The sequence below is a fragment of the Aquarana catesbeiana genome, linkage group LG08 (assembly GCF_042186555.1).
Source record: "Aquarana catesbeiana isolate 2022-GZ linkage group LG08, ASM4218655v1, whole genome shotgun sequence".
NCBI classification, from domain to species: Eukaryota; Metazoa; Chordata; class Amphibia; order Anura; family Ranidae; genus Aquarana; species Aquarana catesbeiana.
Window position 1 is genome coordinate 63,653,006 of NC_133331.1, and position 17,933 is coordinate 63,670,938.

The 17,933-nt window shown below is 41.7% G+C and overlaps 1 protein-coding gene across 9 annotated transcripts in view; it reads left to right on the forward strand.

Moving 5' to 3' along the window:
* The window catches only part of SORCS1 (sortilin related VPS10 domain containing receptor 1), a 1,093,315-nt gene that overhangs the window by 436,160 nt on the left and 639,222 nt on the right, over nucleotides 1-17,933 (forward strand). For all 9 annotated transcript variants that reach the window (XM_073595916.1, XM_073595919.1, XM_073595918.1 and 6 more), the window contains exon 3: nucleotides 15,722-15,821. In XM_073595916.1, the coding sequence (XP_073452017.1) occupies nucleotides 15,722-15,821 (100 nt within the window). The remainder of the gene's footprint in view (nucleotides 1-15,721; nucleotides 15,822-17,933) is intronic.

Below are 17,933 nucleotides of genomic sequence, written 5' to 3' on the forward strand. Positions count from 1 at the left end.
CATGTATAAGGTACATAGTCTCAGGGATAGCCAGACATGAATAGTATAAATATAAACGTTTATTGAAACACAATAGGACCATGATTTATAGGGTAAAAGCAATAATTAATAGTGGTAGTATAACCCACAATTTAATCTATATACACATACATGTTAATTGTCCACATAATAAAACAGTGTTTACAATGGTGGGAATGTCCTCCAGACTAGCTAGTCTGCCAAATGTGATAGGGAAGAGACCCTGGGTAAGGTATCTCAATCCTATATCACAAATGAAGTATAAAATGTATAGGTATAATATATTAATTCAGACACGGCTTTAGTTAGCTATATATATCCAGACACGGCTTCAATTAGCTCAATGTGTTTTGTGGTTTGGTATTGCCACTCATCAGGAGCAAAGCACCTGTTAATAATCTGAAACGGAATGGATAGTTATCCAGTATTTGACATATAACAGAAGATATGATAAGCAGTATTGGGGTGGGGCCAATCACATAGTAGTAACTTACATACAAGTCTGCTGTGTATAGGAGGCATGGTAGGGCACCGGATAATGGGGGGCCCACCGGTATTGTCAGGCACGGAAACTGAGTGAGCGTATGGAAGGAAGTGACCCAACTGCACAGCCCCAACCACGGTGGACTGGCATCCATGAAGAGCGGATCCATGTAGGGCTGGGAATAAGTGTAGATAAAAATGTCCATTCCCACAATTGTAAACGCTATTTTTTTATGTGGACAATTAACATGTATGTGTATATAGATGAAATTGTGGGTTATACTACCACTATTAATTATTGCTTTTACCCAATCAATCGTGGTCCTATTGTATTTCAATAAACTTTTATATTTATACTATTGATGTCTGGCTATCCCTGAGACTATGTACCTTATACATGCGTAGGTGTATTTGGGATCCTTAAGAGTTTTACGACCATCATCACTCATTATTTGTATCTTACTTACTATGGTTCTACTGTATATATTTAGGCAATTATATTATTGATAGCTGGTTGTCCCCGAGACTGCATGCTTCATAGAAAGTCCCAATTGCCCCCATTCATTTTTCTTCCCCTCCCATGCTTTTTCTATGTATTATTTTTACTTTTTTTGCCTTGCATACCTTTTGTGATTGTTGGGTGGGGGCAGAGGACACTGCTATGGAGGGGGCAGAGACCACTACAGTGTGGGGAGGGATGCAGATTTTAAATATAAATGTGTGGATTTCTGCTCTAGTGAATATCCTTCTTGCAGCAGTTAGTTTCAAGGTTCTTAAAGTTGATATTAAAGGTTTTCTTTTTTAAATAACAAACATGTCATACTTACCTGCTCTGTGCAGTGGTTTTGCGCAGAGCAGCCCCAATCCTTCTCTTCTCGGGTCCTCCGCCAGCATTTCTGGCCCCTCCCTCCTGCCAAGTGCCCCCAGAGCAAGCAGCTTACAATAGGGGCACCCAAGCAGGCTTGTTCCCAAGCCACTACTCTGCATGTCAATTCACACACAGAGCCGCAGCTCGGCCCCGCCCCTCTCTCCCCTCATTGGCTAATCTTCTCCTTTAGTGCAAACATAATAAAATCATGAATGCATGATTTTATGTTGCACTAAAGGAGTCATTTGTTTAAATATTGAGGTGCCCCTGTGTCCTCCAGTACGTTAGATGGACTATTCATCCACTCAACGTCCGTATTGAAGAATACTTGAATGATATCAGGAAGTGGTCCAAACATCACAGTTTATCTTTACACTTTTCCCTTATCATTACAGGGACCCCTCCTTATTGAAAATCATAGGTGTAGAGAAATACACAACACATTGGAGGGGGAGTGATATAAAAAAGACTCATTTAATCTCATGAAACACAGTGGATTTATGACCTGAAGTCCTATCAACTTTGGGGTCTCAATGTTGAATGGGACATGAACTTGTTTATTAATTATTTTTAAATTGTTGCCTTTAAACTGGTTTCTAATTTTATTTTTAAGCTCTAGCATATCGGTATCTAGCATGTGTGTGGTTCTCTACTTATATTGAGATATGTTTTATTTCCTTTCTATGTAGAAGAATTAAATTTTTCAGAATAATGCATTTTTTTTCATATGTATTGTTAAATATGCATGCGCAGTAGAGAACCAGGAGTGAAGCCAAAAGTCTTTACTGTCTGATCACCTTACCAGGAATGGTGGCGACAGCACCCGGGAGTCGATCCTAAGATCGGTTGGGGTGCCAACATCGTGGGCTCCCTGGACAGGAAAGTGCCCTAATATTAAAAGTCAGCAGTTACAGTATTTGTAGCTGCTGAGGTTGTAAAGTCAGAAGGTTTTTTAGTTTCAATAAGTCTTTATTGTGTTTTTTTCACAATGTTAAACAGTGTTAAACAGTATACATAGAAATGTAATGAAATAACCGTTATATTAAAGGGGGGAGTAAGCAAAGAGGGGAGAAGATGGAGGTAAGTGGAGGGGGGGGGGTGGACTGGTACGGTATTGAATAATATTTAGGTACAGAAAGCATGAGATAATCATAGCAATAGTTATGTCCCACAGATGTTGTGGGACTTTTAAGGCCTATGTAGTATACATCATAGGGAATAGTATAACACAATTTCAATTATGGTAATTCAGGAGCTAAGATTGAATTTGGGTGGTGGTTGCATCATAGTCATAGTTAGGTGAGGGAGGAAAGAGGATACTATGATAAAATAGTTTATGATTTAAAGTTGTAGGTTGCAGAGTGGGTGGGTTGTCCATAGGTACCATTGCTGTGAGAATTTATCTTGGGACAGATGTGCTTTAGCAAAGGAGTATTCAAGTTGAGCATGCTCGTTTAGGGTATGAATTACATTGTTGATGTCCCGTGAAGTTGGTGATTTCCAGTTACGTGCAATGGAGAGTCTTGCTGCTATGAAGAAATGGGTAAGTAGGGCATGACAGTTATGGCCCACACACACGATCCGAAAATCGGACGAAATACCACTTTCGACGCGATTGTACGATACTCGGATCGTTAGTACAGAGCTTTCGAGAGCCGATCATTATTCATCCAATATTATTAGATCAGACAAGCATGAAAATGTTCCTCGTACGATACCAGATCGTACGATTTTTGTTTAGTCAGTACAGTTGTCATCCGAAAATACAATACAAATAGATTACACATGACATCACTTCTGATTTTTCTTTCTGTCGTACGAGTATTTTCGTGACTTTAATAACCTATTCAATTTTACTGCGACTATTAAAAAAGTCTGACGATCTGTTGTCCGATTTTCAGATGACATTATAGGGCCAGGAGTCCTTGCCTATACCAAGTAAGGCTAGTTTGGGTTCAGTAGGAATGGTCATTTTGGTAACTGAGGATATTAGTTGAAATAGTTGGGCCCAAAAAGGTTGAATGATAGGACATTGCCACCAGATATGTAGGAGCGATCTGGAGGTTCTGCATTGTCTCCAGCACATAAAAGATTGGTTGGGATATATCAAAGTCAATTCTTGTGGAGTGAGGAACCAGTGGTAAATAACCTTTTGCAGAGATTCCCAATGAATGATGCAGCGGGAGTACTTCAGTGGAAGAGCTTGGGCTTGTTGCCATTGTTTAAGCATAGAGTAAAAGGTTAAGGATTGTTCCCAGGTTAACATTGGTTTAGGTTTGTCCAGTTGGGGTGGAGTAGACAGGAAAAGGTATAGAGGGGAGAGTCCTTTGTGTAGGTTTGGAGGAGATCCAAATATGTCCAGGATAGAGTCTGCGAGGTCCAATTTTCCAAGTTGAATATGTCTTAGGGCATGCGGGATTTGCAGGTATTTAAAGAATGAGGATCGTGGGATAGTGAAGGGGGAACCTAGTTCTCGAAAAGAGCAAAAACGATTTTGAAGGTAGAGTTGTCCAAACGTAAATGTTACAAGAGATTTCCAGGAGTGGATAGATAGATAAGATATGAGGGATTCCAGGGAGTTTACCGTTTTGGTTGTAACGACAAAAAAAATCTCTTTAAACCCACTATAGTCACAGGCTGAAGATTTCATTAATTGTTGCATACTGTGAGGATAAATTGGATTCGATATTTATTTATTTATTTAGACTTTTTATTTTGTAATTTGGTGATTGGAACAGTATTGAGTTATAATAATAATTTTAGATTTATATACCTCTCTGTTTTTTTATTTTTTCTTATATTTGTTACAATGTAGAAGATTTCACATGGCATAAGAGAAATGACACCTGAACAGTATCCTATACATTGTAGTAATTTTGTTTTCCTTTTAAGTATAATATATATTGCCCCTGTTTAAATTGACTCCGGCGTGCCTGCTTGGTCTGCACACTTTCCAGTATATAAACAATAACTGAATCCAATTTTCCAGGTGCCTGCCCTGTAACTAGGACACAAACAACCGTAAAGGTCTCAGAAACATCTGGAGATGGGGAGAGTTATCCACAATTCCTCCCTCCTCTCACCGTCTCTAATTTATAGCCGCCAAGATGCAACCCCCAAACAAAGCCAGGCTGAATTACGCCATGCCGAAAATTTTCATCTCCTTTCAGCTCCAAAGCATGACCAAATTCATCGCTAATCAACGCTCTTAAGATTTCATAAAGCCGCTCCAGAGCACACTCTCGCTGAAATATTTCTATTTGCTGTTCTCCCAATGTCTTTGTGTGCCAGGGGTTTTTTTATTGAAATAATTTTTATTGCAGTTTCATTTTAAAATATGAGAAAATAACCATCTAATTGTTGGAGGTACTACTGTATATGTCTTATTGGTTTCATTCTCTTACAGTAAGAATTATTTAGCTTTCAAGTGGGGAAAGGTTGGACTCTCGGACTGTCAGATTTATGGCTGTTTTTGTCCCTATTTTGGAGATTCACTTTTGCAGTTTTGTGTCGGGACAAGGTCATCTAAAGCACAAGGGGAACATGCTAAACTGTGCCCCCCCCCCCCATCAAGATGTATGAGCATTATGTGACAGCAACCCCCCCACCCCCCCCCCCCAAAAAAAAAAAAAATGAGCACCAAAAAAATGAGCACCAATCTGCATACTTAACCTCTAAGCATACATTCCCTCCTCCCAGTAAAAAAAATGCTCTCCCTGCTGAAATCCCCCCAGCACAATTGTACATCCCTCCAAAAAAATCACCCCCCCACCACAAATCCTCTACCTTTCAAATCCCTCAAATTTAATCTTCATGTACACATCCTCTCCTCCCCATACTCCCAGCATAACTACCCCCTTCCCCCCCAAAAAAATGTCCCTGCCTAGCAAAAATACCCCTCAAATCATTCATACTAACTCAACCCCCATTCCCCCCAACCCCCCCCCATGAAAAAACAAAATCTCCTCCCTCCTACCACAATTCCCCTTCATGTGATGATCATATGCCTGACTCCGAAACATTGCACTGTTCTTGTGATGTGATCATTCAATAAGCAATCCATTTGAATGCTACTACGCTGATCAATGGTGTGCTGGCAAATATCTACCTTGTGACGTTCTGAACCAGTTTCCAGCTGGTTGTTGCTGCATCACCCAAACTTTTGAGAGCTTATGCAGGAACGTGTGCGATAGGAATATTGAGTATTACAATCATAGAAAGATCGCACTGCGTTTGGGGTGCCATTTAGAATGAATAGTACCCAAATGCGCATTGTATTGCCATGCCATTTGGAATCACAGGCAGAATTGCATGGATTCCACCCACGATTCCAAATCGCCAAGTGTGAATGGGGCCTACAATGCTGGAAGTGTGGCACCACAACCTGTGGTTTTTGGGCTCTCCTGCTCAGGATGGCGAGCAGGAGGAGATGGAGGGAACAGATGTTTTCTATGAAGCCAGAAGTGCTCAGCTTTGAGGCTTGGTTCACACCTACAGGTGTGACCCAATATGGACGCGTTTCATGAGTTCCCACGCTTTGCATGTAGGGAAGCTAATCCATTTCAGTGGGCTGCCCTTTGTGCAGGAACCCGTAGAGAGGAAGTCCCAGACCCTTTTCCACAAATGTGTCGCACTGAACCACATGGTGCCGCTGCATATAGCCGCCTGATCACCTTTACAGTGCTACCGGTTTGTCCCCCCTCATGGTTCCTGGGCTGTCCCTCTCAGGATGGCAGGAGGAGATCAGGGGTACGGATGTTTACCCATGAACCCGGAAGCGTTCAGCTTTGAGGCTGGGTTTACACCTACAGGTGTTACAAAGTGCAGGCACATTTCTGCCCATCGCATGTACAGTATATTTAATTGGGCTGCCTACGCAAGAGAAATGCGGAAAATAAATTCCAGACTCTTTTCTAAAAATGTTATTGTCAATATTCCCATTGCACAGGTTCCTAGATCAGGCTCAAAGGTAGCGGCTGCTGCAGCAACAATCATAGATCAACATTCATATTTGCCAGCACAGATCACCAATGACGTCTGAAAGGCTATTTTTATTGAAGAATGATCACATCACAAAAAAGTTGCAACGCATCGGAGCCGCGCAGGATCCCTTCATTAGGCATGTGATAACGTGCCTATAGTGACACAGGAATATATACAGTATATAGTGCTATCCAACAATCAAACACAAAAAAAAAGGCTGAAACTCCCTCTGACGTCATACATGATTGACATAGGGCATGTTGGGACTATCGGTTCTCTTTGCTCTCTGCAGCATTATTGATCACTGTTTTTCTTTGGGCTGCTCTGGGAGGCGCCTTTGTAATATTGGGTTGATTGTTCCACTAGGGACCCCAAAGATGGTGATCTCGGGCCCATACTCTTTATCCAGATTGTCTTATTTTGGTGTAGTCATGGCAGCAGGTACAAAGATTCCTTTGGCCCTGTTCTGTCCCCCTTCTCATTTATATTGTATATATCTTCCTTTTACTTCTCTCTCTGTTTTCACCATCTTCTTTCTCCTTGCATTTCCTTCCCTTCTCCCCTTCCCCCAGTCATTTTTTTCTTCCCTTTTTTGTCCCCCTTACTTTTTTTTCTCCCTTCCCCCTCCCTTCTGTGACTGACTGTCCAGCACCCAGTTTGGGTGCCTCTGTCAAGATACAGCTTCTCTCAATCTTGAGCCAGGAACCCAGAGGAATTATAGTTGAGCACCCAAGAACTAGAAAACACTAGCCTAGATGCAAACTGGAACTCTCTTCATTGTAAATTCACACAGAATACAGTATCTCACAAAAGTGAGTACACCCCTCACTTTTTTGTAAATATTTTATTATATCTTTTCATGTGACAACATGACGAAAATTACACTTTGCTACAATGTAAAGTAGTGAGTGTACAGCTTGTATAACAGTGTAAATTTGTTGTCCCCTCAAAATAACTCAACACACAGGCATTATTGTCTAAACGCTGGCAACAAAAGTGAGTATACCCCTAAGTGAAATTCTCCAAATTGGGCCCAAAGTGTCAATATTGTCAGAAACCATGAATCAGACCAAGACAGAAGTACAGTTAATCACACTTGTTTAATAATAATAAAAGGGTAAACAGAGAAAGCATAGTCAATACATAGCCAGAGTTCAGTAACCAGATCGGGTAGTCAGCCAATGTCAGAGAGCCAGAGATCAACATAGTAGTACAGCAAGCAGGATCAGGAGCCAGAAGGGACATCAGCCGAGCAAGTCTTCAAGAGGAACGCAGGAGAAAGTGTCAGAGATGTGACCAAAGGCGAAGGCAGAGATGAGGTGGCTGGATGGCTTTAAGTAGGCAGGACTGACGAGCAGATCATCAACAGCTGAGTCACTGTGGAGAGAAAGTTGAATTTGAATGTTGAACTTCCAGTGACCAGTATGAGAGAGTGAGAGCAATAACACCAAATTTAACACACCTGCTCCCCATTCACACCTGAGACCTTGTAACACTAACGAGTCACATGATACCGGGGAGGGAAAATGGCTAATTGGGCCCAATTTGGACATTTTTACTTAGGGGTTTACTCACTTTTGTTGCCAGCGGTTTAGACATTAATGGCTGTGTGTTGAGTTATTTTGAGGGGACAGCAAATTTACACTGTTATACAAGCTGTACACTCACTACTACACTTTACATTGTGGCAAAGTGTCATTTCTTCAGTGTTGTTACATGAAAAGATATAATAAAATATTTACAAAAATGTGAGGGGTGTACTCACTTTTGTGAGATACTGTATATACCACACAAAATCAGAATAAAAAATACCAAAATACATAAAATAGTTAAGGAACAGCCGACTTAACCATTAACAGTAAGTTGATTAAACAGAAAGCTATTTATCGCTATAGTTGAGGCATTGGAGCCCCCAACAGGGAAACAGGGGGAAGATTTTTAGAGAAAAATGGTCACTGGACCAGAACCCTCTATATCATTTTCGGGGGGCTACTTACAGTGATTATGTTTCAGCAAGGTCCCAACCTCAGGATCTTCCTACCCTCATTGATCCTTATTTTGATATACAGGGCAATATTCCTGACGGCTACCTCTCAGGGATAATAATGTCTTCATAATGTACTATGTTTATAACCCAAAGCTTATTTTTCTCATCAATTTCTGTTGATGCCCACATGTTCCACCGTGGCCTTACTAAAGACCTAACCAGTTTACCAAGATCTCCCCCTGAGGATTGCATGCTCTCCTCCCCTCATTTGTTTTGTATCATTTCTTGTTGTATGATTCAGAGCATGCGAGGATTGCTTGCTGCCCTGCATAGTGTTCATTTACTCTGCATTTTTCAAAATACCAATAAAAACGATTGAAATAAAAAACAATAAGCTATTTAAAGCAGAGTTCCACCCAAAAGTGGAAGTTCTGCTTTAAGGACTCCCAACCCCCTGACATGCCACATTTGGCATGTAATTTTTTTGGGGGGGGTGGGTACCTAGTTTTGACAGGTACCTAGCTCCCACTTCCGCTCACGCCTCCGAGGCGACTCGATCGGAAGTTCTCCTCTCCCCCTCCCTGCAATCTTCTGGGACACGTCACAGGCCCAAGAAGATTGCTCGGCCATTCAGGACGCGTAGCGCGACTCATGCAGTGTGCACCCGGCTGTGAAGCTGCAATCTGTCACAGCCGGGTACCCACACTAGTGATGCCGGCACCGGATAGAGGCGAGGGAGAGAACCGAGGCTTCGTGTGGCCGCATCGCTGGACCATGGAACAGGTAAGTATGTGTTTAATAAAAGTCACAGCTATACTTTTTCTAGCTGCTGACTTTTAATAAACACAGAATAAACAAAAGAAGAGCGTAAATTTTGAAAACAAAAACACAATATCTTTTACTTTTTGCTATAATAAATATCCCAATTTTAAAAAAAAAAAACCTAATTTTTTTCTTAGCTTAGGCGGATATGTATTCTTCTACTTTTATTTTTGGTAAAAAAAAAAAAAATCGCATTAGGCATATATTGATTGGTGTATGCAAAAGTTATAGCTTCTACAAAATAGAGGATAGATTTATGGAATTTTTATTATTATTTTTTTTTTTTTACTAGTAATGGAGGCGATCTGTGATTTTTATCGGGACTGTGATATTGCAGCAGACAAATTGGACACTTTTGACACATTTTTGAGACCATTGACAATTATACAGCGATCAGTGTAGAAAAATGCACTATTACTGAATAAATGTCACTGGCAGGGGAGGGGGTAACACTAGGGGGTGATCAAGGGGTTAACTGTGTTCCCTAGGTGTGTTCTAACTGTAGTGGGGATGGGACTGACTAGGGGAGGAGAGAGATCGGTGTTCATACTCAGTATGAACACATGATCTCTCTCCTCTCCCCTGAGAGAACCGGGATTTGTGTGTTTACACGAGCGATCGTGGGTGCCCGGCGGTCATCGTGCCCGCCAGGCACTTGCACCTTCTACAGTGCCTTAAAGGGCAGACGTAGAGTTACGGCGGGCCAACCTGCCGCAGTACAACTGCAGCGGCCGGTCCGGAACCGGTTAATATTATACCTATCCATCCACTCCAGGGGAGCCTTATTCAGAGAATTAATCCAAGCCTCACTCTCAGCATTCATAACGTGGTTGTCCATCATTAGAGAATGTTCTGTTCTCTCCATGGCATCAAAGGCTAAACTGAGCTCTTTACCATGCTCTGACCAGGAGAATCAGACAAAATCCCCAGTCTCTTACATGGACCATAATCAGTGGGTAGGAGGCTTGCCCCTAGTCCCCTCCAAAAGCCTCTGTCCCAGTTGGATCTGTCACACCTTCCTTCCCCCACCCCGCCCCTATTTATTTTTATTTCTTCATCGCCTTTACTTATAGCTTGGTGTGCTGGCAAATATGAATGTTGATCTTTTCCAAAAACATGTCACACCAAACCCTGATATCTCCAAAGGGAGGACCGATCACCTATCAATGCTATCACATGAGGGGCTTGTTAGCAATGTGATCATAGATAGAAGAAAGGAAGACAGGAAGGAAATAAAAAATAATAATTTCAATGCAGAAGAGCCTGTAGACCTGTGCAGGACTAAAGGGAAGGCTGGAGGTCAGATAAAATTGTTCTATGACGGGTTTATTGGACCATGCTTTTTCTAATACTTGTTTAGTTGCAGTAGAGATGTCACACCGGGTTTAATAAAATTCTGTGACTTTATCTCAGCCCAGCAAGTTAGATTACCGCCAAAAGAAAAAAAAAATAATCTAATTGGTCCAGAACTAGTGAAATCTATCAGTGTTTTATAATGAAGTAATTTAAATCCTTGCATCCTCACTAATATTTCATAGCCTGTTCTCCCTTCATAGCTCCATCCTACAAGGTGATTTCTGGGTAGAAGACGGCCTCGACATTAATATATACGATGGGATCCAGAAAATGAGCCGCCGTTAATGATTTTATAATAAAAGTTTGCTTTCGGACTACCGGCTAATACCTCCGACTAGATATTGTGTTTGCATTCTTTCCAGGAATAAATTATGTATTTCTGCCATGGAAGTTTTAACTTCTATGATAAATAGTCTGCGGAAGACAAAAGATATTTAAATAAAGGTTGTTGGAGGGGGAGAGTAAACCGACGGCGGTGTATAAGATTATGCAAATAAGGAATTTTTTATTAATTTTTTTAATAATTGATCCATGGGGCTTCTGAAACAAAAAATGCAACTTTTTAGCTAATAAGAAATTGTACATAGGAGCATACAAATGTTTATGAGCTTTGTCAGCTTATTGTGAGAGGTGCTGTAGCGTGAGTGCTGAACAAAAAAAAAAAAAAAAAACGCCATAAATAAAGTGGATCTGTCATCAGAAATATTTTTTCATGTTAACCTGTTGCCGCCCGCATAACACAGGGTGAGCTTTAACACCCATCATCCACACATATGCATCACCAGGGCCGGATTTACATCTCAGGAGCCCATAGGGAGAGATCCTCCCCCCACCAGTAAGACCAACTTTTTTTTTTCTTGATAAAATACTGCAAAGGTCTAAATTTCAGTAAAAAAACACACTAAAGTGTTTTTTAGGGCAGACAAATGCAATAAACTACCCACATTTTTAGTAAAATGTAAAAGCCGAGGTTGCACCGAGTAAATAGATACCAAACATGTCAAACGTGCGTGCCTGTGAAATGGCAACAAACATCTGTACTTAATATTTTCTATAGGCGACTCCTCAAAAAACTCTCACTCTGGCATGTATAGCCATAATTAACATGTGTATCACAATCAATGTTTTTACATGTAGGCGCCCCGATGCGTGCCTTTACATTCGTCTGTGCGTATATGTGGGGGTGGCGGGGGCTTCAGATTTTTTTTTTTGGGGGGGGGGGATTTTATGTGCTTGGGTGTAACTTTATTTGTTTGCAAAAAAAAAAAATAATAATAATATTTGCCTAACTTTTTTCTTTTTCATGATTTTTAGGTGAAAGGTTCTCTTTAATGAGACATGCAAAGTCTAAAAGACCCTGCATGTCTCCTCTGGGCTCCACTTAATGTAATGCAATTCACATCGCACTGCAATACAATCCTTCCCAGCTATGCTAGCCGGGGAAAATGACAGGGTGACCCGAAGGTGACGTCATACACATCGCTTTCCGGGTCACAGCAAGAAGGGGAGGAGAGCGGACATGTCTTTCCTCACCTCCACCTGCCATGTCAGTTCCCGGGTTTTCCAAGCAGAGCCCGGAAAACATGGCGGGCGGGCGTGGAGGGGTGCCGGTACCGAGGGGTGTGTAAAAGCAATCGGGTGGCAGCGCAGCCGCTTGAATGCTTCCACCTGACAGGCAGTAAGTTTTACACACGATCCTGGTGGCTACAGCCACCAAATTTATGTGAAACCCCCCGCTGTCAGGTCTGTATGAAGTATGGACCTGGCAGCGAAAGGATTAAAAAAAGAGAGATAAAAAAAACCTCATACTGATGGGCTGCCCTTTAGCGCCTGTAGCCACCTGCCTAATGTGCCTAGTGGAAAATCTGGCCCTGTATGTCACTGGGTGGCTGATGTGTAGGTAGTATGGAGACGCTCCGAGTAGCCCGATCTATGGTAAGAGTGAAAGTCGGGTCTCAGACTTGGCTCCTCTCAGGCCACACTCCCTGATGTGTTTCGCCCCACCCTCAGCGCTTAATCATAGAGAGGGCACTCTTCACTCTTACCATAGGTTGGGCTACTTGGAGTGTGGCATCTCCATACTGCCTACACATGCGACTTTAAAGTGGTTGTGAAGTCTAGATTTTATTTTTTTCTAATAAAATAACAAACACATTATACCTACCTGCTCTGTGCAGTGGTCATGCACAGAGTGGCCCCAAACCTCCTTTTCTGTTGTCCCCTGACAGCGCTCCTGGTTCCACCTCTTCTCTGTGTGCCACCATGCAGTGCCTTCAAAATGTATTCATATCCCTTGAAATGTTCCACATTTTGTAATGTTACAACCAAAAACTTAAATGTATTTTATTGGGATTTTATGTGATAGACTAAAACAAAGTGGCACATAATTGTGAAGTGGAAAGAAAATGATAAATGGTTTTCAAAATTGTTTACAAATAAATATGTGAAAAGTGTAACATGCATTTGTATTCAGCCCCCTTTACTCTGATACCCCTAACTAAAATCTAGTGGAACCAATTGCCTTCAGAAGTCACCTAATTAATAAATAGAGTCCACCTGTGTGTAATGTAGAGTTTTGTTAGAGAACCTTAGTGAACAAACAGCATCATGAAGGCCAAGAAACACACCAGACAGTTCAGGGAAAAAGTTGTGGAGAAGTTTAAAGCGGGGTTAGGTTATAAAAAAATATCCCAAGCTTTGAACATCTCACGGAGCACTGTTTAATCCATCATCTGAAAATAGAAAGAGTATGGCACAACTGCAAACCTGCCAAGACATGGCCGTCCACCTAAACTGACAGGCTGGGCAAGGAGAGCATTTATCAGAGAAGCAGCCAAGAGGCCCATGGAAACTCTGGAGGAGCTGCAAAGATCCACAGCTCAGGTGGGAGAATCTGTCCACAGGACAACTATTAGTTGTGCACTCCACAAATCTGACCTTTATGGAAGAGTGGCAAGAAGAAAGTCATTGTTGAAAGGAAGCTATAAGAAGTCCTGTTTGCAGTTTGCGAGAAGCCATGTGGGGAACACAGCAAACGTGAAAGAAGGTGCTCTGGTCAGATCAGACCAAAATGTAACTTTTTGGCCTAAAAGAAAAATGCTATGTGTGGCAGGAAACTAACACTGCACATCACCCTGAACACCCCATCCCCACTGTGAAACATGGTGGTGGTAGTATCATGTTGTGGGGAAAATTTTCTTTAGCAGGTACAGTGAAGCTGGCCAGAGTGGATGGGAAGATATATGGAGCCAAATACAGGGCAATCTTAGAAGAAAACCTGTTAAAGTCTGCAAAAGACTTGAGACTGGGGTGGAGGTTCACCTTCCAGCAGGACAACGACCTAAACATACAGCCAGAGATACAATGGAATGGTTTAGAGCAAAACATATTAATGTGTTGGAATGGCCCAGTCAAAGGCCAGACCTAAATCCAATTGAGAATCTGTGGCAAGACTTGAAAATTGCTGTTCACAGAAGCTCTCCATCCAATCTGACAGAGCTTGTGCTATTTTGCAAAGAAGAATGGGCAAAAATGTCACTCTCTAGATGTGCAAAGCTGGTAGAGACATCCCCAAAAAGACTTGCAGCTGTAATTGCAGCGAAAGGGGGTTCTACAAAGTATTGACTCAGGGGGGCTGAATACAAATGGACACCATACTTTTCACATATTTATTTGTAAAAATGTTGAAAACCATTTACCATTTTCTTTCCACTTCACAATTATGTGCTACTTTGTGTTGGTTTATCACATAAAATCCCCATAAACTACATTTACGTTTTTGGTTGTAACATGACAAAATGTGGAAAATTTCAAGGGGTATGAATACTTTTTCTAGGCACTGTAGTAAGCCACTTGCCATAGGAGCACCCCTGTGGGCTCACTGACAAGTCACGCTGCCTGTGTCCATAGACGCACATAGTGCGGCTCAGCTCTGCCCCCTAGTTCCCCCTCATAGTATTTGATTGACAGCAGTGGAAGCCGATGGCTCCCGCTGCTGCTGGAGTCTGTGAGAAGATGGAAGAGCAGAGAGAGAAGACTGCAGTCAGGCACAGCACTGGATCCCTGACAGGCTCAGGTACGTTTTTAGTGGTGGGGGAGGGAAATGGTAAATGTAATGCCCTGTACACACGGTCGGATTTTCCGACGGAAAATGTGTGATAGGACCTTGTTGTCGGAAATTCCGACCATGTGTAGGCTCCATCACACATTTTCCATCGGACAAAGTTTGAGAACTTGCTATAAAATTTTCCGACAACAAAATCCGTTGTCGGAATTTCCGATCGTGTGTACACAAATCCGACGCACAAAGTGCCACGCATGCTCAGAATAAATAAAGAGATGAAAGCTATTGGCTACTTCCCCGTTTATAGTCCCGACGTACGTGTTTTACGTCACCGCGTTCAGAATAATCTGATTTTCCGACAACTTTGTGTGACCGTGTGTATGCAAGACAAGTTTGAGCCAACATCCGTCGGAAAAAATCCTAGGATTTTGTTGTCGGAATGTCCGATCAATGTCCGACCGTGTGTACGGGGCATTAGAGTTAATTCAAATGCATTAATGTAAAAAAAACAAAAAAAACACCCAGCCTTTTGAACCACTTTAAAGTAGATGTAAAACCCTAAGGGCCCATTCACACTATTGTGTGTAGGTAAGGTTATGCTATACATTATTATGCAATAGTGTAAATTGGCCTAAAGGGTCTATTTTATGTATTCACTGAACTAGACTTAATTACAAAAATGGGGAAAACCACTAAAAAATAGAACCATGGATGGGTTTAGATCTACAGCTTGCGGAAGACCCTGCCATCCCATTTGACGGGTGGTGGGGGGCTGTATATGTTGCCTACTCACCACTTGTTTTAACCCTATAAAGCCAACACCATCATACTGCGACTGGAAGTTACAGGGCCATTGCAGTGCAGCCCCATTCACTTGAATGGGTTATGTTCGGCAGTGGTACTACCATCAATTGTAACAGGGGGTATCATTTTCGTCCTGGCTGCAAAGCACCATGGCTGTGGCATGTGTTCAACCAGGCCGGCTGGGGTGGTAAAGCCCCCAGATGCAAGTGTAAACAAGTGCTACCTTATATTTTCTTTATGGGTTTACTTTTGTCTCAAGTTTCCTTTAAGCAGCACACTGTGGAACCTATGGGCAGATTTAGCATCTCACGGTTCTCTTTGCACATTTTTTTTTCAGATCTACGGACTACGGGACGACATATGAGAAGCTGAATGATAAAGTCGGATTAAAGACCATCTTGAGTTATCTTTATGTCTGCCCTACAAACAAGCGCAAGGTAAGACCGGCCCTTAAATTTCCCGTTATTTTAGGTCGACTGTGCTTGGATAACCTTCTCAGCTCCCGCAGTCTATTACCGTTGACACAAGCCTTATGACTGCGAGGTGCAGGGAAATATATAAGAAAACAAATGAAAGCAGAAGCAATTCTCGGCATGCCTTGCAGCTGTTTGGCCGACGCTGATAGAACGGCTTGTTAAGATTTCGGAAGCGGTGCCATAAATACATGTTTTTCGGAGGTTTCCACATTTACTTTGACACATTATTATGGGACAAATACTTGCTCATTTTTTTGGCCTCGGCCACAGTGCTTCTCTGCTGTATCTTTATGGTTTTTTGTCTCTTCTCTTACTGAAGGAAAGAGGTCTTCTTATTGACCAATGAGTTAGGTCCAATAAGGGCAACAGGAACTAAAAATGGTCTTCAAGTTGTTGCCTAAACAAACTATTCAGAAGGTTGTCTATACAGCGGGAGAGTACTCTACAAAATTTAGCAACATTAAGCCCATAAGTCTAGTTTCTCACCTATTTCCATTTTAGTTTTAGATGCACTGTTTGACAAAAAGCTTATATTTCAATATTTGGTAGATTCTGGAGAGTTAAAGCTGAAGTTTAGGTTTGGCAATTTTTGCACAGTTATACTGGTCCACTTTGGACCATTGTACGTATGTATGTGCCATTCCTGTGGGATCTCTGTGGAAGATGGAAATCACTTTAGTAAGCACTGCTAATCCAGTGATCCCCACTCACTTCTGGCTCCTGTGCTGAGCAGCTACCCTGCTACATTGTGAACATAAGAGGTCACTCGGTCACGATTCTAAAAAAGACTTTCCATTTTCTCAATGGATGCAAAGCTGTGGTGGTGACATCATGATCTCCAATTTATCCAAGCAAAGAACACTTTGCATAAATTGAGAAAATAGAATGTGTTCTGTGAATAGTGCCTGTGCCAAACAGGCAATGTTCTGTGTTCAGCGGCCAGGGGTATCACACAGGTATATACAGTATATATACATAAACACTTATATTGACCCATGCTGAAGGGTGTTGTATATGCTTGTACATTGACCCAATGGCCGAAGCTGAAGGTTCTTGTGCACAATTTTCCATTCAACCAGTAATTAACCACATCTCCATATGCGGGGACAGTTGCAGCTTGTTTTCTATAGGTTTTCACTCCTTTCTCCAGCAGCCAACACTCTCAGGGTGCAGATCCCTGTTCCCTTTCATGGCATAGGAGAGACTGAATTTCTAGCATTACAAGCTCACAGAGCAAAAGCCCAAGAGGGAAGAGACAGAACAGGAAAAGTCTCAAATATTAATTCATTCTCAGCATGCTTCAGCAGGTTCTCTAGGCCCACTGATAGGCTAGGCCAGTCCTTCTCAACCAGGATTCTGTGGAACCTTATGGTTCTTCCAAAACATGTCAGGGGCTTTTTGAGCAATGAGAAATTTCTGGCTTTCAGATAAGTTCCCAGTGACACCAATGATCTTTTTTAACTATCTGTAAGAGGGAGATTATTCCCAATGCCCACAAATGAATGAACATTCTTTCCAGTCACCATCATGCTAATGTACCGTGAGCTGTGAAATATAGTAGTCCTTAGGGGTCCCCTGAGCCTGGAAAGTTATTAAAAGGGTTTCTCTATGTTAAAGAGGTTGGCAAGGACTAGGCTAGTCCATCAAATACCCAGAACATGGAAAGATAACTCTCTAGCACACCCTGCTGGAACCAGCTCAAACAACATGTAGCAGAGAAAATACAATCGGAGAAGCGCTACTGTTGCAGGATGGATAGGCTGACTACAGCCAACTGCTGGCTACAGAATTCACAAAAATAAGAAAAGGAATTTAGAAAAAAAATTTTTTTACATCCATAGACTAGTATGTGAATGAATTAAAACATTTAATTATGTGTCAGAGTTTTTTAAATTACACCTGCCATGAGATTAACATGTACGCTGACATTTTTAAACTTCTTTTGTTCTTTTGAGAAAGGTTAATTGCCCGGCTGCCACTGTCTTCAATACTTTTTAATCACAAATCCAAAACAAGTATTTCGTTTTGAAAAGTTAAAAGTGCTCAAAGTAGATCTTAACCAACTCACTACAC